We start from the raw sequence: 24,677 nt of genomic DNA, 5'->3' as shown, positions 1-24,677 counted from the left end.
ACCGAGAAGTCTGCTGCTTGCCAGGGGCTAAGATTCGTAATGTGACGGAGAGACTGCCGAGACTCATCAAGCCCTCGGATCGCTACCCCTTCCTGCTTCTCCACGTGGGCACCAATGATACTGCCAAGAATGACCTTGAGCGGATCACTGCGGACTATGTGGCTCTGGGAAGAAGGATAAAGGAGTTGGAGGCGCAAGTGGTGTTCTCGTCCATCCTCCCCGTGGAAGGAAAAGGCCTGGGTAGGGACCGTCGAATCGTGGAGGTCAACGAATGGCTACGCAGGTGGTGTCGGAGAGAAGGCTTTGGATTCTTTGACCATGGGATGGTGTTCCATGAAGGAGGAGTGCTGGGCAGAGACGGGCTCCATCTTACGAAGAGAGGGAAGAACATCTTTGCCAGCAGGCTGGCTAACCTAGTGAGGAGGGCTTTAAACTAGGTTCACCGGGGGAAGGAGACCAAAGCCCTGAGGTAAGTGGGAAAGCGGGATACCGGGAGGAAGCACAGGCAGGAATGTCTGTGAGGGGAGGGCTCCTGCCTCATACTGGGAATGAGGGGCGATCAACAGGTTATCTCAAGTGCTTATATACAAATGCACAAAGCCTTGGAAACAAGCAGGGAGAACTGGAGGTCCTGGTGATGTCAAGGAATTATGACGTGATTGGAATAACAGAGACTTGGTGGGATAACTCACATGACTGGAGTACAGTCATGGATGGTTATAAACTGTTCAGGAAGGACAGGCAGGGCAGAAAAGGTGGGGGAGTAGCACTGTATGTAAGGGAGCAGTATGACTGCTCAGAGCTCCGGTACGAAACTGTGGAAAAACCTGAGTGTCTCTGGATTAAGTTTAGAAGTGTGTGCAACAAGAGTGATGTCATGGTGGGAGTCTGCTATAGACCACCGGACCAGGGGGATGAGGTGGATGAGGCTTTCTTCCGGCAACTCACGGAAGCTACTAGATCGCATGCCCTGATTCTCATGGGTGACTTTAATTTTCCTGATATCTGCTGGGAGAGCAATACAGCGGTGCATAGACAATCCAGGAAGTTTTTGGAAAGCGTAGGGGACAATTTCCTGGTGCAAGTGCTAGGGGAGCCAACTAGGGGGAGCGCTTTTCTTGACCTGCTGCTCACAAAACGGGTAGAATTAGTGGGGGAAGCAAAAGTGGATGGGAATCTGGGAGGCAGTGACCATGAGTTGGTTGAGTTCAGGATCCTGACGCAGGGAAGAAAGGTAAGCAGCAGGATACGGACCCTGGACTTCAGGAAAGCAGACTTTGACTCCCTCAGGGAACAGATGGCCAGGATCCCCTGGGGGACTAACATGAAAGGGAAGGGAGTCCAGGAGAGCTGGCTGTATTTCAAGGAATCCCTGTTGAGGTTACAGGGACAAACCATCCCGATGAGTCGAAAGAATAGTAAATATGGCAGGCGACCAGCTTGGCTTAATGGTGAAATCCTAGCGGATCTTAAACATAAAAAAGAAGCTTACAAGAAGTGGAAGCTTGGACATATGACCAGGGAAGAGTATAAAAATATTGCTCGGGCATGTAGGAAAGATATCAGGAGGGCCAAATCGCACCTGGAGCTGCAGCTAGCAAGAGATGTCAAGAGTAACAAGAAGGGTTTCTTCAGGTATGTTGGCAACAAGAAGAAAGCCAAGGAAAGTGTGGGCCCCTTACTGAATGAGGGAGGCAAGCTAGTGACAGAGGATGTGGAAAAAGCTAATGTACTCAATGCTTTTTTTGCCTCTGTTTTCACTAACAAGGTCAGCTCCCAGACTGCTGTGCTGGGCAACACAAAATGGGGAAGAGATGGCCAGCCCTCTGTAGAGATAGAGGTGGTTAGGGACTATTTAGAAAAGCTGGACGTGCACAAGTCCATGGGGCCGGACGAATTGCATCCGAGAGTGCTGAAGGAATTGGCGGCTGTGATTGCAGAGCCCTTGGCCATTATCTTTGAAAACTCGTGGCGAACGGGGGAAGTCCCGGATGACTGGAAAAAGGCTAATGTAGTGCCCATCTTTAAAAAAGGGAAGAAGGAGGATCCTGGGAACTACAGGCCGGTCAGCCTCACCTCAGTCCCTGGAAAAATCATGGAGCAGGTCCTCAAAGAATCAATCCTGAAGCACTTAGAGGAGAGGAAAGTGATCAGGAACAGTCAGCATGGATTCACCAAGGGAAGGTCATGCCTGACTAATCTAATCGCCTTTTATGATGAGATTACTGGTTCTGTGGATGAAGGGAAAGCAGTGGATGTATTGTTTCTTGACTTTAGCAAAGCTTTTGACACGGTCTCCCACAGCATTCTTGTCAGCAAGTTAAGGAAGTATGGGCTGGATGAATGCACTATAAGGTGGGTAGAAAGCTGGCTAGATTGTCGGGCTCAACGGGTAGTGATCAATGGCTCCATGTCTAGTTGGCAGCCGGTGTCAAGTGGAGTGCCCCAGGGGTCGGTCCTGGGGCCCGTTTTGTTCAATATCTTCATAAATGATCTGGAGGATGGTGTGGATTGCACTCTCAGCAAATTTGCGGATGATACTAAACTGGGAGGAGTGGTAGATACGCTGGAGGGGAGGGATAGGATACAGAAGGACCTAGACAAATTGGAGGATTGGGCCAAAAGAAATCTAATGAGGTTCAATAAGGATAAGTGCAGGGTCCTGCACTTAGGATGGAAGAATCCAATGCACCGCTACAGACTAGGGACCGAATGGCTCGGCAGCAGTTCTGCGGAAAAGGACCTAGGGGTGACAGTGGACGAGAAGCTGGATATGAGTCAGCAGTGTGCCCTTGTTGCCAAGAAGGCCAATGGCATTTTGGGTTGTATAAGTAGGGGCATAGCGAGCAGATCGAGGGACGTGATCGTTCCCCTCTATTCGACACTGGTGAGGCCTCATCTGGAGTACTGTGTCCAGTTTTGGGCCCCACACTACAGGAAGGATGTGGATAAATTGGAAAGAGTACAACGAAGGGCAACGAAAATGATTAGGGGTCTAGAGCACATGACTTATGAGGAGAGGCTGAGGGAGCTGGGATTGTTTAGTCTGCAGAAGAGAAGAATGAGGGGGGATTTGATAGCTGCTTTCAACTACCTGAAAGGGGGTTTCAAAGAGGATGGCTCTAGACTGTTCTCAATGGTAGCAGATGACAGAACGAGGAGTAATGGTCTCAAGTTGCAATGGGGGAGGTTTAGATTGGATATTAGGAAAAACTTTTTCACTAAGAGGGTGGTGAAACACTGGAATGCGTTACCTAGGGAGGTGGTAGAATCTCCTTCCTTAGAGGTTTTTAAGGTCAGGCTTGACAAAGCCCTAGCTGGGATGATTTAACTGGGACTTGGTCCTGCTTTGAGCAGGGGGTTGGACTAGATGACCTTCTGGGGTCCCTTCCAACCCTGATATTCTATGATTCTATGATTCTATGAATAGTCCATCTGAGCACCATTAATTTGATTACTCATTGAATGGTTCCTAATATAACTGGAGACCTCCAGCTGGAATTAACCATATTTGACCAGAGATATATACAATAGTCATAAAAAATAATACAGATATCTCCCATGTTCTTCACAGATCATCAACATTTCAGTCAATAAACTGTCAACAACTACAAGTTACTAGTATTGAGTAAACTGTGAGCATCTGATAAATTCCATTTTATCTTCTGTAACTTTCACAGTTCAGACTTCCATCCTACAGACACTTAAGCACATGAGTACCTTTATGCATCTGAGTATTGCCACTGAAGTCAAAGGGACTACTCACATTTGTAAAGTTACTCACTTATCACCATTGCATGCACATAGCTGTCAGAATTTTTGCAGGTTCATCTTGCACTGAGTACTGCTCTTCATACAACAGTTGAACCATCAGTAAGGAATCAACTTAAACTAAACCAGCATAAGGCACTCTTGCAACAATTGAAGTGTCTGTGCAAGGGGACTGCACCGATCAAACAAAATCCGTTTCTAAAGCAGATTAGTTAAATTGCTGCAACTTTTTATATGTGGGCAAGGCCTGAGACGACAAAAGATGAAATTTTAATTTTACTTGAAAAGATTAGTTTCTAGAAATAGGATTGTACATTTAGATTTAATTTGTATTTAGGATTTTGGTTTAGTTTATGTCTAAATATGGAATAGGTTTGAGATTTGGCTTTGGTTTTTGTTTAAGGTATAGTTATATCCTGTTGTTATATTTCCTAGATTGTGAAGAGTCCCGACAAGGTCAATAAGGCAATTTTAACAACTAATCAGTTAAGTATCTTATTTTTGTTTATCTTCAGCTCCCCAAGGGCCCTCCAATTGTTATGCAGGAGAGAGGGATCCACTGTTTTATTAATTTTCATGGAATATATGGGCCAAATATGTTAATATAACCCAGTTATTGTTGCATTAGGGTTCAGGGTTTGGTCTACAGAGACTTCAGTCTGATTAATACTATGGCAAACACACCATTAGAAGTCTTTTAACCTTTTATTAAAGATACAGGAAAGAAGGAGGAAAAAGTTAAAGCATTTCAAATGTAAAATATTAAATAAGGCTTTCATTTTAATAAAATCCCTTGTTACCTTTCCCTTTAGCTGTAAAGAGTTTTTAGAAAGATTCCCCCCCGTTTTGTCCAACAGTTTTTAGATATTATTAAAGATGCTAATAACTGTTCATTTAGGGAAGAAGTGTTAATAGAAATGGACTGGAGATGTCATTGGTGGTGGTGGTGTTAAAGTACAATCCAATTTTCTAAAGACAAAACAAGATGAACACACAAAAGAATGAGAGAAAAAACAGCAAAGATAGAAAATGCAACTTCTGTCTCTGATGTTGACCCTGACTTGCAACCTCTCAGCTAGAAAAACACAGGCAGAGCACACATTAGCCATTCTGAGACCTGCAAATTTACACCAGTATCAGGCTGTTTAGGGCATTGCATTTAGCTGTTTGTTTTTGGTCCCAGGCTCACAGCAATGCTGCAAAATATATTATTTGGGCTAGTCAGGCCAGACTCTTATTAAGCAGAAGGCAAAAGGAGAGAGAGGGGAAAGGAAAGACCAGAAATAAGGCGAGGAAGGAAAAAGACATACAGGGCAGGGGTGTAGAGGCTGAGTGGGATTGACATCGGATTCATGCATCTGATGAAGTGAGCTGTAGCTCACAAAAGCTTATGCTCAAATACATTTATTAGTCTCTAAGGTGCCACAAGAACTCCTGTTCTTTTTGCGAATACAGACTAACAGAGCTGCTACTCTGAAACTTCCCAGGCAGTGACTGGGATTTAGCCAGAGCCAGTAGACGTAGTGATTTTATTTGAGTGCCTCTTTCTGTCCCAGTCTGGTTGGGATTAGGACAAAGAAGGTACCAGGAGACTGTGGAGGTGGCAGCCATGACAGTGAAGCTTATTCCAGTAGCCAGTTTTTCTCTCAGTGCTGTTTTTTAGAGAAGCGATGCGTGGAATAGTCCATCCTCTCATTGTTTTGTCCACCAGTTAGGCCTAATGTCCAACACAACAATTTTGGTTCACAGATTTCTGCTTCCACATTTTTCTTATTTACCAGACATGATCTTAACACAGCCGTTGAGTTGTATCAGTAGGCCTTTTTATGTGAACTAATTCAGTCTCTGCCTTGCTTTTGCACCTTTTCCCATCAACATTGGTGATTATAGGTTATTGTGACGTCTTTTTACCTTACTTAGTACTGTTAAACTCACAGGGTAAATTTGTAGGCCCAATTATTACAACCCCACTTCCTTAATCAAAAAGGGGATCCTTGGGGGATAGTTCAGTTTCTATCTCCTACCACAGAGTCTAGTCCCATGGGGAAGCTAATTAGGCCAGGGGAGCTTGTTTTAGGCTCTTGTGATGAGCTAGGGACAACAAGTAACCCACTGGACTGCAGACCTTTGCTTGGATAGTTGAGGCTAAGAGAATAGAAGCAGCTACTGAGCAGAGGCAAAAAGTGTGGGAGGGACACAGATTGGGAGCTACTACAGACTAGTAATAGGAGGTGGGAACGATGCTGCTGAGTCTGATGAAGTCATGCTGAATACTAGGAAGACCGGTAGCACTGAAGGCCTCTTAATGAGATAGCTGGGAGGAAGGAAGAGGATAAGCAGTGGAACCTGATGCAATATCTCTGCTAGGCTTGGGGAGGAGAAGGGAAGCAAAGCTCTGGTGCTGGCATTGCTCTTGCACCTCAGGTTCTTCAGCTTCCAACCCTTTTCCAACATGCATGTAGCAATGAGCATTACTTCATATGTGTCAGGGAAACTGTCCATGAAAGTCATTTATAATAAAGTACACAGCAAATTGTTCCTACACAAAATACTGCTGAGTAATAGTGAGATTTTGGCAGCATTTGGATTAGAACTGGAAAATTAGATCCCTTCTGCTTCTGGATTTGACCTGGAAACAAAATCCTAATAGCAGGTTGAAATCCAGGTATTCATGTGCTCAACGGGGGGTAGATTTAAGGTCAAGATTTCATACCTGGGTGCCTAAACTTAGGTTCCTGAAATCCATATTAATCATCTAAATAAGCAAATTTAACTGGAACTGCTGAGTGATTACCAGTTATAAAGATCAGGCCAGTGATCCTGGTGCATCAATAAGGATTTAGGAGCCTAAATGTAGATCCCCATTTCTGAAACTCTTGGAGTCAAATTTTGTGAAGCATTTTTCATTAGTCTCAAATAAACACCTTTTATGGGGATTGAAGTTTTCATATAGTCAGCAATCATTTTTATTGCTGTAAATATGGCAACAGTGCTTTGTGAAACTGACAAATAAATAAAAGTGCAATATTTTATGTGTGGATGGAATTTTGCTGTTTGCTGGTAGAAATGGCAGAAATTCACCTTTGATCAAATGAGAAATTACACTGCACTAGCTTTATCACTTTCTGTTCCTGCTGCATTTTTCTTTATTCCCTTTTTATTCCATCTTTTAACTTTTGCATTCAATTATATAATTTTGCATTCAATTATATAATAAATGTTTTCCATTTATTGTTAGACACAAGGAGCTGCAGGTTCTGAGCACCTCTGAAAATCAGGCTCCTACATGTTCTTCTGCATATTGTATTAGTGCCATGCCATAACTATTTTTGTTATTTTGCTGGCTGGATAAGCACTACTGTTGGTCTTCAGGGAAAGATAGATAAATAAAAATTAAAAAATACTCATGTGTACATTAGCTTTCTTGCAAAGTGAAATGTTGTAGTTCTGTACAGTTCTAATTGTAAGAATGGCCCTACTGGGTCAGACCCATGGGCCATCTAGCCCAGTATTCTGTCTTCTGATAGTGGCCAATGCTAGGTGCTTCAGAGGGAATGAACAGAACATGCAATCAATTTATCCATCCCCTGCCGTCCACTCCCAGCTTCTGGCAAACAGAGGCTAGGGACACTCCAATGATGCTTTTGTATCCTTGTCCATCCTGGCTAATAGCCAGTGATGGACCTATCCTCCATGAACTTATCTAGTTTTTTTTCCAATCCTGTTATAGTTTTGGCCTTCACAACATCCCCTGGAAAAGAGTTCCACAGGTTGACTGACTTTGTGTTGTGTGAAGAAGTACTTCCTTTTGTTTGTTTTAATCCTGCTGACTATTAATTTCATTGGGTCACCCTTAGTTCTTGCTTTATGTGAAGGAGTAAATAACATTTCCTTATTCTCTTTTTCCACACTATTCATGATTGTATAGACCTCTATCATATTCACCCTTAGTTGTCTCTTTTTCCAAGCTGAAATGTCCCAATCTTTTTAATCGGCCCTCACATGAAAGCTGATCCTTACTCCTAATTATTTTTGTTGTCCTTCTCTGTACCTTTTCCAATCCCAATATATCTTTTTTGAGATGGGGCAAGCAGATCTGCATGCAGTATTTAAGATGAGGGTGCACTATGGATTTATATAGAGGTATTATGATTTTTTTTGTCTTATCTGTCCCTTCCCTAATGATTCCTAAAAGTTAATCATGACAGCTCTAACTGGAATGGTTGGATCTATTTTCTCTGAAAGATAACACCTCCAGCTTGTACTCAGCTGGGGCCTTTGTTCACATTAATAGATTAATATTACCTCCTGCAACACAATTTTTTTTCTCCTGTCATTTTCCATTCAAGCATAGGATCAGGTCCAAACTAGTTCATTAGGTTTCCATTGTAATTAATTGCAGTCAGATTCTGTAATGGTGACATTGATATCACCACTGTGAAATGAACACAATAGACAATGTTCCTAATGACTAAATCAGTTATTTCCTGCTTGCCTTTCTACTTCAGTAATGTCTTCCATCATCTTAAACCTCCATCCTTTGTTAATTTGTGGGTTTGACACTCTGTGAGGCTTTCATGGGAGCTTCCACAGTTCTTGTAATAATAGGTGATGGACTTGAGTCTGTAATGCACTCTTATCACAGTTACTTGAATGGATTAAATGATAAATCTTCCAGACCACAAGAATGCCTCAGCAAGAAGAATGACTACAGGCTTATTAGGAGAAAGTTTAATTTGTGTGGCAACATATGCAATAATTTCACTGAGTGATGATGATTCCATCTATTCATGTGATTATGGAACCTATGCCTGAAATCATAAGGTCCTGTGTATTGCAGTATCCCCTCCAAAAACCAGTCTAGAAATAATGGATGTCAGCTAACTACTCATATCATTGGCAGAAATTAAAGCAAACCAACAGTCTTTAAGCACATATGTGCTTCACTTTTTCAGCACCATCAATGTATTTTAAAGCTTTGTTTAGGAAAAAAGGGAAGTAGGCTAGGTGACCATGCTTTTTCAGGATTGTTGCATTAAATAAGATGAACTCTCAAAAGCAGCATTGGATGGGAACTAGAGATACAATGTGGCAGGTAGCAGTGTAATTAGAGCAGCAAATTAGGATGTCATATATCTGAGCAATTAAGAATAACAATACCTTGGTGTTACACTAGGAACCAAAAATAGTCCCTTCGAAAACAGACCTCGGTACAGAGAAATTTTAGCTCTGTTTTGGAATCACTTTCTGTTGCATTAGCTATTTCAAAGAATATAGTTGTTTAGTCCCCTCACATTTTTAAAACTGGAATGGTTCTGTGCCTTAACGACAACAACAAAAAGGGAAGAGGAATCCCAGAACTCCAGGGCTAAATTTTCTCATTTAGAGGCAATATCTGAGTTTTTCTACTTTTTGCTTTTAGTGTTGCTCAAGTACTTTCTTGGGTTGGGCATTCAGAACTGTGCAAGTTCTGCTTGTTAAGATGCTTTCACTCAGCCTTTTTGCTAAGTTACTTGCATTGTTCTGTTCTGCGCACAAACTTTGAATTGTTTTAACAGAAACTTACTCAACTCTTTTGTATTCTAGGTAAGGCAGGTCAGATGGCCATAGGGTCAGTAGCATCAGTTGCCATTTTTGTCCTGTCTGTATGTGTTCTTACCCTTTTGTTGTTCTTTAGGAATAACAAAGAGAATGAGCCTGGCCAAAATGTATCTTTGCAGAAACAGAAGTCAGAAGAGGCCACAACACTGCTGCTGTGTGTTGGGTGTAGTGCTGCTTTCTCTGGAGTCTCCAGTTTAATACACATAAATTATATCAATGGCAAAGAGTCCTGTGGCACCTTATAGACTAACAGATATATTGGAGCATAAGCTTTCATGGGTGAATACCCACTTCGTTGAATGCATGTATTCACCCATGAAAGTTTATGCTCCAATACGTCTGTTAGTCTATAAGGTGCCACAGGACTCTTTGCCGTTTTTACAGATCTGGACTAACACGGCTACCCCTCTGATACGTAAATTATATCAGTGGCTGGTGACAACACCAGAGCATCATGTATATAGTTCAGCAGGAGAACTCTGTTTTCTTGCCATTTAAACCTTTCCAGCAGTATGTAGAGCAGAACCAGCAGTGTAAATGTAGAGACATGTCAGTCCAGGTTGGAAATGACCCTGGACAACAGCAACTGCAGTAGTACCCTTTGCAGGATGCTGCAGTGATAACCTGTAGCCACAGTCATCGCCTCTAGCTGTGAGGCTAGGCAGCTCAGAGATATATTATCAGTTTTTCCCACTGGATATGGACAGTGTGATGCAATGTTGCTTGTGAACCTTTATTGCTGCCCCTCATTTACATAAACACAAGCACTTTTCAACTTGCACCATAGTTTCAGGCTTGTGTAAGAAAACAGGAGAGAGCAAAGGGGTTGATGCTCAGCAAGCCACTCTGAGTAATTTACTTGACTTCCTTGAAATTTTAGAGGAAGTTGGTTTATTAAGCCCATGCTGTACCTGTAAATAATGGGATGAGTTAGCTCATGGTTGGGACTGTGTTTACATACCTAAGGATAGTATGCCATATATCTCTTTTTTAAATATGTCATGTGTGCGGATTGTAATCTGTGAAAGAGGCCACTTTCAAACTCATTCATATTAAGAATCAATATGTGATCTTATACGACTTTATAAGCCTGATATGCAAAACATTATTTATATAGTAGTAGATATACAGTAGATGACACATTTTTGTTCCTTTCCTATGTTTTCCCATGCAGAGTGGTCTTTAATGTCATTCTTTGCTTAGCTATCCTTTGGATCTGATTCAAGAACATATTTCAGCAGGGGTTGATTTAGAATATAGGTTGTTACTGTACAAATCCAAACATCTAAACCCAAGTGAAAATACAAACAGAGGCCTGTATGAGGAGTACTCTGTCCCTGCTCATAGAGTCACAAATCTGAATATATTGCAGACTGAATATAGTGCAGTACTCATCTTTAAAAAAAAAGATTTAATGTACAAAGCTGACAAGTTTAGCTATTGATTCAGCCTTGTGTTAATAGAATCAATTCCCATTATTACAGAACAATCCTGAATGAAGTATTCCTGAAATTTATATGTAGTCCCTTTTAGGCTATATTTACTCTGAAGGCCATCTATAAAAAAAAAAGAGTTCTAGGTATACCCAAGCTGTATGGACTTAGAATTTGGAATACCTATAAGTAGAAGTACAGGAGCATCCCTAATGAGGAACTGACCAGAGATTTAACAAAGCACTAGAAGCCTGTGTGTGAAAAATTATGTCCACTTTCCAACTATTTGTGGATAATCTGAAATACCCAAGATGCTTTTATTTTCAATTGGACACTTACTGGCTACATTGATAGCAATACATGCGATGAAAAATATTTCATCCCCTTTATAAATTGGAAAGTGGAAACTATTTGTGATATCTGTAAAATATTTGTGATATCTGTAAAGGAGCAGCTATGCAGTTCACTGAGCAGCTGAATTATTTGGGGTATATTTTAGAACACCTCAAGGACCTTGCCCTCTTGTCTTGGATATTCTGTCTCCTCATTATCAGACAAGATTTTGGATTGGATGTGCATTGTTTGTTGTTGTGCATCAAAAAGTGCCTGTTTGGCAGGGCTCTGTGTGATACCAGCAAGAGGAAGTCTGAAAAACACTAAAGGAATGCAAGAATGGGAAGTCAGACACAGAGGAGACGCAGCAAGTGTTGCTCTAGATAAGCAGTTCAAGCCACTAACAGTGCAAGCCTACCAATGCTGAAAGTTGGATTGGAGTAATGGAAAGAGAGCTGGAGGGAATGGGCAAAAATATTAGGAAGTGTCAAGGTTCATGAGTGGCCTTATACAACAAAAACACCATTCAAGGTGGCAATTGGATCAAGAGTCATAATTTGTTAACTCTGGAGACCTCATTATTCACTTCAGAAGCAGCCACAAATTATGAATCCTGCCTAACCCCATGACAGGGCAGGGTGAAGGAGAGCATTTAATGTCTTGGACCATCCAATCCATCACTGCCTTTATCTATCATAGATCTAGCTCCTCCCAGCTGTCATACCCCTGCAAGCTCTGTCTTGATGTAGCCCCATATTCCACCCTCTGAATCCTCCCATAAACCCCCATAAGTAAGATGTCAAAAGACATGGAGATAGTGACAAATCCTACATTCATGGAAGTTGGAGAAATTCTTTTTCAGTGACTTGTATTATGAGTGAGTGAAAACACAGGTTTATAACAGAAGCTGCATTGCAAACTTAACCATAGTTTTTGTTGATGAGAAAGCTATAATACTATATTATGTTTTCATATTTTAGGCTCTTTACAATCAAATGTTCTGTAATTAAGAGAAAACACCATTTTGGGGCACTCTAGTGGTTTGAACACAAAGTTAATAGTTAAATATTGTAGCTTATGCAGATCAATATGTTGTATATGCCCTCTCAGGATTGATAAGAAAGCCGATATATTTTTCCAGGGGAAAACAAATGAAAAAAGAGAGCCACATAAGTTCATCTCATCACCACTTTAATGTTCTTCAGCATGATGCCTGCGCATATTGAAAATGACAGTCAGAACAGAAAGTAAATATGGATGTACAGTACTGAGATATGCTTTAGGTACCTGTCTTCCCACACTGCTGTTTATTTTTAAGCATGCCAAGAAGAATTATCTCATTTCAATTTAACACAATGAAGACAAGATTTATGTCTGGAAAGATAGTGGTTGGGTTTATTCAACCTTTTTGGAAAATTAAGGCCTGGCCCAAACACATACTTCTGTTTTGTTTCCTCTGAGACAGCCAAGATTATCATCATTCCATGAGTTTCAAATCACAAGAGAATCTGAGAGTGACTCATTGTTTCCCATTTCATTAGCTCAGGACAGGATGCAAAGCTCATTAACACATTTTGGGAGTCTTTACATGATATAAGTCTGTAAGCTTCCATATTTAATTTCCCCCTGAATTGTTGTTTATAACTTCTCTTGCAGCTCTCTAGACTCCCCACCCATAAGCATGCAATTTAGCTTGATGCAGCCAGTCACATTCTCTCCATCACCCTCCCTCCACTGTTGCTGTCAGCATGTCTGAGTCTGCGTCTAATCAGTGATGTGGCAATATTAGCACATCAGTATTAATAGTTCTTCAAAAGTGCAGCTTCTCATGTTACCCAAAAGTATCTCCTCCTCCTTTCCTTGTGGTGTTTAGATGGATATTAGTTGTTAACCAACACATTGCCACTTCAAGTCAGAAATGTGACTTCTGATCAGAAAGGCAAGAGTCAGCCAAGCAGTGGATGATTTAGTTGCTAAGTAACAACAAGAAGAGCCAAGTTCTGCTCTAAGTTACACCATATAAGTCCGGAGCAGCTACCAAAGCCAATGAACCATATCCTCAATTGCCATAGCTCCATTAAAATAATAGAACTATGCTGAATTACTCCAGCTGAGGCTCTGGCCCAGGGGAGATAAACTCCATTTATACCCATGTAGCTTTGAGGAAATTTTGATCCTATTTTCTCATAAATAAAGACGCATATGTACAATTCGGTATCAGCTGAAAGTCTAATTGCTACCTCAGAAGTTTAATCAAATGATATGGGGTAGACCTAGTATTTTACAAACTCTCTATTGGCTTACGATGCAAGATGGGTGAGGTGATATCTTTTATTGGACCAACTTCTGTTGGTGAGAGAGACAAGTTTTCGAGCCACACAGAGCTCTTCTTCAGATCTGGGAAAGGAACTCCCAGAGTCACAGCAAAATGAAAGGTGGAACAGATTGTTTAGCATAAGTAGCGAGTACATATTGTAAGGGACCATTGAAGGTAGAGTGACCTGTTAACACCTCTGCAGTCATCAGACAAAAAGAGGGCATTAGTGGGTTACAGAGTGTTGTAATAAGACATAAATCCAGTGTCTCTGTTCAGTCCATGATACTAAAAATATGTCTATAATGTGCAGCTTACAATGGCACAGCTGTGCCACTGTAAAGTATGCAATGTAGCTGCTCTTTGTTGGCAGGAGAGAGCTCTCCTGCCCACAAAATAAAACCATCCCCAATAAGGGGTGGTAGCTTTGTTGGTAGGAGAGTGTCTTCTGCCGACAAAGTGCTGTTCACACCAGCACTTTTCATCCGTAAAACTTTTGTTGGTTGGGGTGTGTTTTTTCACATCCCCGAGCAACAAAAATTTTACCAATGAAAGTGCCGAGTAGCTGTAGCTTTAGTGTTAAGCAGAATCATGAATTTAAACTCCCAGGCTCATCTTTTGACAGTGTTGTGCAGGTTTTCTTTGACGATGAGAACTGACAGGTCAGATATAGAGTTAGCACTTTGTGAAAGGTGTTCACCCACAGGTGATAATATGTTTTTTTTCTATCATTTTTCTCTGTGAGTTTGAGAGCATAGTGACTGTCTGGTTTCATCCACCTAGTTGTTGTTGGGGCATGTAGTGCAGTGGATGAGGTATACCACTCTGATGGGGTCCTCAGGGTATAACCTGGACTGTGGGACTGGTGAGCCCCCTGTCCCACCAACCTGGGGTATTCCTCTCTCATTTGATGCTGTTCTCTTCTGATAGGCACTGCACTTACACACACACACCAAACTGTGATACATGATGATCTCCCTGCCACTCATGAACCATTAAGAGGGAGACTCCAGCCAATTTCCCCCAGCTCCCCATTCTTGCACTCCAGGACTGTGACATCTTGCAGTGGAGAGAAGCCTGACGAATGTAAGTTCATTATCCAGTTTGCTCCTCCCTTGTTGTGGAAAGGACACACACTAGCCTTTGTAAACTGAGCTGAGATTTCCCAAGCACTTCAACCAAAACACACTCTTTTAGGAAAAATATAAAACAGGTTTATTAACTACAGAAATATAAATGGAAAGTGATTACAAGTAGCAGGCATAGAGATCAGAGTTGGTTACTTAAGAAACAAAAAATAAATTTGCAGTGTAAGTTCTACAAACTAAACAGGATTTGAATCAAGCAGTGTCTCACCCTGATAGATAGTACAAGCAGGTTACAGATCTTCAATACACAGGCTGGGACTCTTTTCCAGCCTGGGACCACACTCCCCCAGTTCAAAGTTTTGTCTTCCAGACATTCCTACGGGTATTGAGTTGGGGGAGGGAGAGGCCAAGTGATGATATCACTTCCCCTCTTTTATATGTTCTTCCAGCTTGCTGGAAAGATCTTTTGCTGTGACATGGGGATCACGCAGTCTCCATTGTATATGTGCTCCCTCTGATAAGTCTCTGGGATGGCCCTTGGGAGAGTGGATTCCATTGTTGTGCCTGACAAGCTGGTTGTGGGTGTTTCCAACCTCACAACATATTTCAGTGACACATACAGCACTACTTCATACATTTCCATATAATGATAGCACATACAATCAAACAGAAAAGGAGTACTTGTGGCACCTTAGAGACTAACAAGTACTCCTTTTCTTTTTGCGAATACAGACTAACACGGCTGCTACTCTGAAACAATCAAACAGGATATTAATGTTCAACAGATCAAGACTTTTCAAATGATATCCCATAAAGCATGCATTGTACCAAACATATCCTAATCATATCATAGTGGTGAATATGGGAGTTTCATGGTGCTATTTTAAGGTACTGAATGTCACAGCCACGTATTGGGATAGGTATATGTAGGATCCATTGAAATTGAAAGGTGTGTTGTGGGGGGGAGGGCGTTGATCATTGTAGCAGTGGAGATATGTCTGCAGGCTTTGCATCTGTTCTTCTGGTGGGGTCTGGTGCTGCTTTGAGTTGGTGTGTCATGGTCTGTGAGAAGCTTGCTTCTGATAATGAGCATGGAGAGGTTGGGGCAAGGGGGAAGTGAAGGCCAGAAGTTAGGGTCCGTGAAAGATTTCTTTCAGGTCGGGATCCCCACTGAGTATGGGTTTTAGTTGTCTGAGACTCTGTATGGGTTCCAGTGTAGGGTGCTAGGTGACAACTAAAAATGTTCAGTCATAGAGGGTTTTATTTCTGTATTGAAGCAGGTTCTCTTGGGATATTTGGGTATATTTGAGCCTCTTTCCCCCCACCCCCTTTTCTTGTTTTATCAGCAACAGGAACAAATTACCCACATATTACTGTATGCTGTGCTAATTACTAGATCAGGCAGTTCATGAGGTCAGTTGTTCCTCATGGTTTTCTCGCAGGACTCTGACAGTCCTATTTTGCTTTTCAGGTTACCATTAGGTGCACCCCAATTCCCAAACCTGCCTTTGAAGAGCATTCCCTTGTACTATCTAGTCCCTGTCTCTGGCCATTCACAGGAATAACCCAGTAAGCTGCCTCCTAACGAGACAGTATACATACAGCTGGAAGGTTACAACTCAGGTTTCACACATTCGCTTAATCGCAAAGCACTGAGATGTACTTATCATAACATGAGAATAAGTTTATTAACAATGATAGAGATTTAAGCAGTGCTTAATTTGTAATGAAAGAAGTGCTGGGGCCAAAGCAATTTTTTTACTTTCATAACTGACACGACAAACACGGAGGTGCCACAGTTATTAACTGTTGAGCCTAGAGGTGCCAGGGCTCAGCCCTGACACAAGTTAAGCACCGCATTTAAGTAAGGGTAATGGAAACAGAATTGGGTACAAATAAAACAAAAGTATAATGCACTTTCTAGAAACTACATCTTAACAGACCACAATTCTAGTCTAATGCTGTTTGCACCCTCAGCCTTTTTGCAGAACTTGCTGGTTTTCAGTCAAACCTACAACCAAATGATCAAAAACCCTCCTCCAAGAGTGTTCTTCGGTAAATTGAATAACAGGGTGTTGTCCTTACACATTCTGTTATAGTTCAGTAAACCTTTGAAATGTGTTCCAGCTGGTTGTTCTCCAGTGTGCTGGCACCATGTTGCCCTCTCATCCCCATGTTAACTTGTTTTTCCTGTTTACTTCACCTGTAAATGTAGCTCCCAGTGTGTTTGGATCACAGTGCTTAATTTACATATGGGAGTGATAATTACCTTCCCTCCAGTCTGGAAGAAATATGTGTCTCCCTTGGATATGTATTTGAAAGCATAATATCAGTAGAAAATACGTAATTCCTCATATAGTGTCAATGCACACGTTTCACTAGGACAGTGGTTCCCAAACGTCTTCCACCTCTTGTGCAGAGAAAGCCCCTGGCAGGCCGGGCTGGTTGTTTACCTGGAGTAGCGAACCGCGGCCACTGGGAGCCATGATCGGCCGAACCTGTGGATGCGGCAGGTAGGTAAACTGGCTGGGCCCGCCAGGGGCTTTCCCTGCACAAGCGGCAGAACAAGTTTGGGAACCACTGCACTATGATATTAATGTCCAGTGTGTGTCACCACCTTTCATGTGATACCTTACAAGACACTTGCAGGATAAATACTATAAATAGTGTTAGATGTAGTGAGTTTGTCAGGCCTGTTAGGAGTTGCTGGCACAGAGTTTGCCTAACACTTTGCCAGCTGGCACCAATGGCTGTATCACAGAGCTCCACCAAGATCTCTTTTGAGAAGGAGGAGGAGGGGAGGTCAAAGTAGAGGAGGACTCTAGCTCATTAGAAAGCCTGGTAGAGAGTTACACTTCTAAGGATATAGTCTCATCACATGGTGCAGTGAATTAAGATTAGAAATCACTGTACAGCAGAACAAGAATATACCTCATGGTACTATGAGTCCGACTCTGGATGCAGTGATTACAGCTAGTTTTGAAATTTTCAACATTTTTAGAGAAAAACTGAAGGGTTTTTTTAGCCCATTTATGACCAACTGTATCAGTAGTGACTGACCAAGGATCATTTGAATGCTCCTGCACTGAGTACAGAATGGGAGTTAGCCAATCTAAGTTTCTCATAGGCAGTCCAAATGCCTCTCCTTCTGGCTATGGAATGTGGCTGTTAAAATGACCTGCCATTTCATATCAAATGCAGAGTATGACTTACTCAGACTGCATTTCATAATTAGATCTTCCCATCCTGGGACATAACCTCGGGGTAAGGGAAAGGTATTTTGGGTTCATGGTGCATTCCCTTCTCTTTGGGAGATGGCAAAAGACCAGCAGCAATTACCAGTATGCCAGGCCATCTGTGCTCACTGTTGATTCTGAGTCATCTCTGGCCCTGCAGTTGGAATTCCAAGGTTTCCTGTCTTAAAATGTTACCATTTATTCAGTTGCAGACTATATTAAATTGCAGTTTGCTCTGTATTTCAATACGTTGCTATAAAATGGCCCTTGTTTGGACTGTCACTATTAAGTGTTCTCTTTTAAAAATATCCAAAATATGTTACAAAAAATTGGTCTGATGTACACCATTCTAAAGAAAGATCTGCCTCTCTTTAGAACCTTTCCTGGCCTCTGGGCTGAAAAAAACACAAAATAAAGTATTAACAAAAACACAGTTGACTGCCAAAGGAAATGAGTTCCTGTAAGGACTGAAACAATAAGTCTCCTCTGTATTGAACTCTCAGAGGGAATATGCTGCGTTTCCTCCTGTTCTTTATCAAAGTCCCCAAAATAAGCTGGAATGGGCAGTGACTTTGCATGGTTTCTGCACACCTTTTCCACTTACTAATTAGGGCCTGCCTCACAGAGAGAGAGAACACACGCTGCCTGGCTCTGCAAGGGAATGCCCATGCTACAGATTACAAGGATGAAGCTGCTTGGAGCTGCCCTCCTCTCCCTGGCCATGTTCAGCATCTGCACTGCAAATGGTAAGAGTACACTGTTCTCTGTCACTCTTCTGACTTTCTTGGTAAGCAGCTAAGTGCGCTTGGGCACAGTTTATGGGTTTCTGCTAGGCTTCACCTCACTGTACTATAGCAGCTCAGTGGTTCATTCCCACGTGTATGGGCTGAGTAACTGCATTTGGAGGAAGAGGCACTGCAAGGAGGGCATTGGTTTTTAATTGAATTAAATGTCTATAGTGAAATAGCCTACTGACCGATTGGTTTCAGTGGTCTATCTCTGTCCAGCTGTCATAAGCCTCCCAAACCTGAGGGATTAAAAACACCCAGCAAGTGGGAAAAGCCATTTACTCAAAAAATGTTTTCCCTCTTCTCCTGTGAAAAATATATTTTTGGGGACTGTTAAAAGGATTTTAAATGTTTGTCAGATTTGAAAATACCATTAACACATTGGGGAACTTAAAGTGGACTCAGTGTGTCCTAGTGTAACCCTGCTGACTTCACTCGAATTACACCAGCAATGAATTTGGCCAAGTCTGCTTATCAGAAGCCAGCGTATGTTGACCACAAATATATGTAGACTTGTAACATTCCTCCAGTGTAATCCCACAATGCCCAGGGCAGTAGTATTTTAGTTCTGCAATGTGAAAAAGTTACTCCCACCTCCAAATACTTGATGATACTAGGTGATATAATGGCCATTGACCTGCTTTTTCTAATATTTTTCTGCATAAAAGTTTCTGTACTTTCAAAGCAGAATAAATTACTTTTCATTAGAGAGGGAAGCAACTATAATTTAAACTATCATCTCATCATCTTTCTCAAGGATTAATTTGAAAACAAAGCTGATTTTCTCTCATTTTGTTGGCCCATTATGCAGCAGATCTGTAGTCATAGCTTTTACAGATGTCATTAGAGCAGATGGCTTTCAGTGACTGGCTACTACCCAGTGAATAGAAACTCTGTTATTAAGGGATTAAGTAATTGCAGGCCACTGTGTCCTCAAACTTTTACTTGGGTTACATGTTAGAAATTGACGCACAAATAAACAAGTGTGTCTTGTGCGGTGTAACTTGTGTTGTTATTCTGACTCATTGCTGTTAAAAACATGATGGAGATTGACAGGTAATGTTGTTGCTACAGGAAAATTTGCTTTTCAAATCCTTCCAGGTCAGTATGAACTCTGAAAGTACGTGCTTGGGCTGCTATTTATGCTCTGTCTGCTGGGGTTAGAATGAGCAGCCTTCCTGCCACTGTTAAACCTTGACTTCATTGCAGGTCTTTTGAAAAGCAAGGTGGGATTAGTTCACTAGGAGCGGGCTCAGCGGTGCTGTTTGTAAAAGCTTATTAGAAAGCAACATGCACAGGTTAAAGGGGATGCAAAGGAGAGCTACGATTTCTGTAGAATGCATTTCCTAACACCTCTCCTGCCGCTGAATGGGAATGATTGGGTAGTGCTCATCAAGCTGAATTAGCCAATATCATCAAGTAATGGTCATGTGCTTGTTACTATTTTATTCTGTTAAAAAAATCTTAAACTCAAGGCAGACATGCTGAAACCCCACTGGTAAAATAATAAGAAAAAAAGGAAGACCATGGGTGGAAAAATACAAAGCATATGTCTCCATCTCTACCATACAAATGAAACGTGAGTGGAGCTGGAAAACTTCATAAATTGATAATCTGTGGAGGACAGAAAGGAATCCCCTCATGTTTGACACAATCCTATTTAAAGGGACACTGTCAACTTGAAATCTGATCAGTTTCAAAAAATGAGATGAGCAAATTCAGGTACAACACTTGCTACTGAATCCCCCTGCTAGTTTCTGTTATTTTATAATCCCACTTTCCTATTTTTTAAAAATATTTTTCTCCTCTTTTGTGGTGTGAAAGACCCACCCAGAGACTATATGGGGAGAGTGAAACTGTTATACACACAAAGTTCTGTCAAATGCTCAAAGTGAACAAACTGAGAAAACTGAGGGTTATTTTTCCTTTAATTTAATTTGATTACAGTAATCCTAGGTGTTCCTTGTAGCAACAGCAGGTAAAAAATGTCAGGCAGTAACTGTGATTTAAATTGACAGTGTCCCTTTAAGTAAAATGCAGTTAAGGCAACCTCACTTTTGTTTTAAAGTCAGTTGACATGTTCCCCATCTTAGGGACCTAGTAAGTGGCCCTCTCAAAGCTAACTGGCTGCTCCTGTAGTCTCTGAGAGTATGCTTTCATTGCAGCTAGCAGTGACCTGGGTGGAAAGACTCATGGTGGTAGGGCTCGTGCTAGAGTGGGAAATTGCAGCTCTGGCAGAAATTCTGACTAGCCACTCAAGCTCAGATCCAGGTCCCTGAGTTGCAACCCCACACTGCTGGTTTTAGCAAGCTAGCTCCACCTCCGCTATCTTGAGTGTCTGCCAAGGGTAGGAGTGTTCCATTCAGCTGCACTTTAGACATACCCTGAAGACTTCCAATGGTCTCCCCTTCTCATATCTTCAGATAATGTGTGGCCTTTCACAATTGTCTGGGAGCATTATAGGGTGTGTTGGGAGGACATACATCACCCTCTGAAGCATCAGGTATTGACTACCAATGGAAGCAGGAAATGACAGAGCCGCTTTTTGCGTCTCCTTATCTTAATGTGTGTTGGATGCCTTCAAATGTATCTCAAAACTGTACAGTCCTGTGTGCATCCCTTTTTGTGCAATTGATTGTAAATATTCCCACATTCTGGCAAAAGACTTCATCCCACTTAATAGGAGGCACTGTCATATTTTAGAATTATATTTAGTTGAAATTATAGATTCAGCCAAACCATAGCCTAAGAGGTGAACACTCCCATCCCAACACTATCGAGAAGTTTGGAACTGCATCCAAATTGTGCTTTTTGGGCCCAACTCTCATTGAAATGTTTGCGATTTGTGGATTTGTCTGGAACCTCTCCACACACATACATACATACAGATGCAACTATTATGATCTGCAGTGTTTTGGAATGTTCTCCGCAAAAGGACATGTATTTGTCATCTTCGTTAGCATGCAGGGATTAACTGCAGCTTGATGAATACTGGACTCAGCCTCCTGCAAGAAACAAATAAAAAGAGAGAGAGAAGTTGGCAGCCCCCACAGGACTGGAAAATTTTAGGATCTAAATTCAGTCTGTGAGCTCGCAATATTTTTGTAAAATTTTTCCAATAGAGTTTTGATATGAAATTCTTTGGACTCTCATGCACAAGCGTATTATTGGAGGCTGGATGAATCTAGAGATGTTCAGGATCCATTGATAGCAAAATAAAAGCCCCAGAACCTTCCTGACAACTCAACTCTAGTCTAAAGGCTTCTCTGAATCCCAAACTTCACAGTGGACATGGGAATTCCTTGACTCTAGAATTAAAGTGCTCTCGCCTAACCACATTTCCCGCTATCCCAGTCTGCACCAAAATATACATATACCTTAGCACAGAAATGCTTCCTGGGCCGATTCATCATGCTTCAAACTACCTATTACCTGGAGAAAAGAGCTAACAGGGAGGGAGGGACAGCTGCGAGAGAAATTGGGCCAAAGAGCTGTGAGCTATGGGGTCATAGAAGATTAGGGTTGGAAGAGACCTCAATCATCTAGTCCAACCTCCTGCTCAAAGCAGGACCAACACCAACTAAATCATCTCAGCCAGAGCTTTGTCAAGCCGGGCATTAAAAGCCTCTAAGGATGGAGATTCCACCAGGTCCCTATGTAACCCATTCCAGTGCTTCACCACCTTCCTAGTGAAATAGTATTTCCTAATAGCCAACCTAGACCTCCCCCACTGCAACTTGAGACCACTGCTCCTTGTTCTGTCATCTGCCATCACTGAGAACAGCTGAGCTCCATCCTCTTTGGAACCCCCCTTCAGGTAGTTGAAGGCTGCTATCAAATCCCCCTTCTCTCTTCTTTTCTGCAGACTAAATGAGCCCAATTCCCTCAGCCTCGCCTCGTAAATCATGTGCCCCAGCCCCCTAATCATTTTCGTTACCCTCCGCTGGTCTCTTTCCAATTTGTCCACATCCTTTCTGTAGTGGGGGCCCCAAAACTGGATGCAATACTCCAGATGTTGCCTAACCCATGCCGAATAGAGGGGAATAATCACTTCCCTCGATCTGCTGGCAATGCTCCTACTAATGCAGCCCAATATGCCATTAGCCTTCTTGGCAACAAGGGCACATTCTTGACTCATATCCAGCTTCTCATCCATTATAATCCCCAGGTCCTTTTCTGCAGAACTGCTGCTTAGCCAGTCGGTCCCCAGCCTGTAGCAGTGCATGGGATTCTTCCGTCCTAAGTGCAGGACTCTGTACTTGTCCTTGTCCTTGTTGAACCTCATCAGATTTCTTTTAGCCCAATCCTCCAATTTGTCTGGGTCACTCTGGACCTTATCCCTACTCTCCAGTGTATCTACCTCTCCCCCCAGCTTAGTGTCATCTGCGAATTTGCTGAGGGTGCAATTCATCCCATTATCCAGATCATTAATAAGGATGTTGAACAAAACCGGCTCCGGGACCGACCCCTGGGGCACTCCGTTTGATACCAGCTGCCAACTAGACATCAAGCTGTTGATCACTACCTGTTGAACTCAACAATCTAGCCAGCTTTCTATCCACGTTATAGTCCATTCATCCAATCCATACTTTTTTTTAACTTTCTGGCAAGAATACTGTGGGAGACCGTATCAAAAGCTTTGCTGAAGTCAAGATAATCACATCCACCGCTTTCCCCATATCCACAGAGCCAGTTATCTCATCATAAAAGGCAATCAGGTTGGTCAGGCATGACTTGTTTTAGTGAATCTATTTTATCTGTTCCTGATCACCTTCCTCTCCTCCAACTGCTTCAAAATGGATTCCTTGAGGACCTGCTTCCTGATTTTTCCAGGGACTGAGGTGAAGCTGTAGTCTTTAGTTCCCTGGATTCTCCTTCTTCCCTTTTTAAAAGATGGGCACTATATTTGCCTTTTTCCAATCGTCTGGGACCTCCCACAATCACCACGAGTTTTCAAAGATAATGGCCAATGGCTCTGCAATCACATCAACCAACTCCCTCAGCACCCTCGGCTGCATTAGATCCAGCCCCATGGACTTGTGCATGTCCAGCTTTTCTAAATAGTCTTTAACCTGTTCTTTCACCACTGAGGGCTGCTTACCTCCTCCCAATACTGTGCTTCCCAGTGCAGCAGTCTGGGAGCTGACCTTGTCTGTGAAGACCAAGGCAAAAAAAGCATTGAGTACTTCAGCTTTTTCCACATCATCTGTCATAAGATGCCTCCCCCATTCAGTAAGGGTCCCACATTTTCCCTGACCACCTTGTTGTTGCTAACATAGCTGTAGAAACCCTTCATTTTACCATTCACATCCCTTGCTAGATGCAACTCCAATTGTGCTTTGGCCTTCCTGATTATATCCCTGCATGCTTGAGCAATATCTTTATACTCCTCCCTGGTTATCTGTCCAAGTTTCCACTTCCTTTTTGTGTTTAAGCTCACCAAAAATTTCTCTGTTAAGCCAATCTGGTTGCCTGCCATATTTGTTATTCTTTCTGCACATTGGGATGGTTGTTCCTGCACCCTCAAAAAAGCTTCTTTAAAATACAACCAGCTCTCCTAGATTCCTTTCTCCCTCATATTAGCCTCCCAGGGATCCTGCCCATCAGTTCCCTGAGGGAGTCAAAGTCTGCTTTTCTGAAGTCCAGGGTCCATATCTGCTGCTCTCCATTCTTCCTTTTGTCAGGATCCTGAACTCGATCATCTCATGGTCACTGCTGCCCAGGTTGCCACCCACTTCTACTTCCCCTACCAATTCTTCCCTGTTTGTGAGCAGCAGGTCAAGAGGAGCATGGCCCCTAGTTGGTTCCTCCAGCACTTGCACCAGGAATTTGTCCCCAACATTCTCCAAAAACTTCCTGGATTGTCTGTGCACTGCTATATTGCTCTCCCAGCAGATGTCAGGGTGATTGAAGTCCCCCATGATAACCAAGGCCTGTGATCTGGAAACTTCTGTTACTTGTCCGAAGAAACCCGCATCTACCTCATCCACCTGGTCTGGTGGTCTTTTGCGGATGCCCACCATGACATCACCTTTGTTGCTCTCACCTCTAAACTTAACCCAAAGATTCTCAAGAGGCTTTTCTCCAGTTTCGTACTGGAGGTCTGAGCAATC

At 42.3% G+C, this 24,677-nt stretch overlaps 1 protein-coding gene across 8 annotated transcripts in view; it reads left to right on the top strand.

The window, feature by feature from the left end:
• The first annotated feature begins 18,259 nt into the window (after positions 1-18,259).
• The window catches only part of EMCN (endomucin), an 83,260-nt gene continuing 76,842 nt past the window's right edge, over positions 18,260-24,677 (top strand). For 3 of the 8 annotated variants that reach the window (XM_043513330.1, XM_043513327.1, XM_043513328.1), the window contains exon 1: positions 18,262-18,522. In XM_043513330.1, the coding sequence (XP_043369265.1) occupies positions 18,438-18,522 (85 nt within the window). In that variant the 5' untranslated portion in view covers positions 18,262-18,437. Of the gene's footprint in view, positions 18,523-24,677 lie in introns of all 8 variants that reach the window. The other 5 variants (XM_043513331.1, XM_043513332.1, XM_043513329.1 and 2 more) reach the window with 4 other exon arrangements.

Source organism: Dermochelys coriacea, chromosome 4, assembly GCF_009764565.3.
Source record: "Dermochelys coriacea isolate rDerCor1 chromosome 4, rDerCor1.pri.v4, whole genome shotgun sequence".
Taxonomy (NCBI): domain Eukaryota; kingdom Metazoa; phylum Chordata; order Testudines; family Dermochelyidae; genus Dermochelys; species Dermochelys coriacea.
This window is presented reverse-complemented; position numbering and strand designations above follow the sequence as displayed.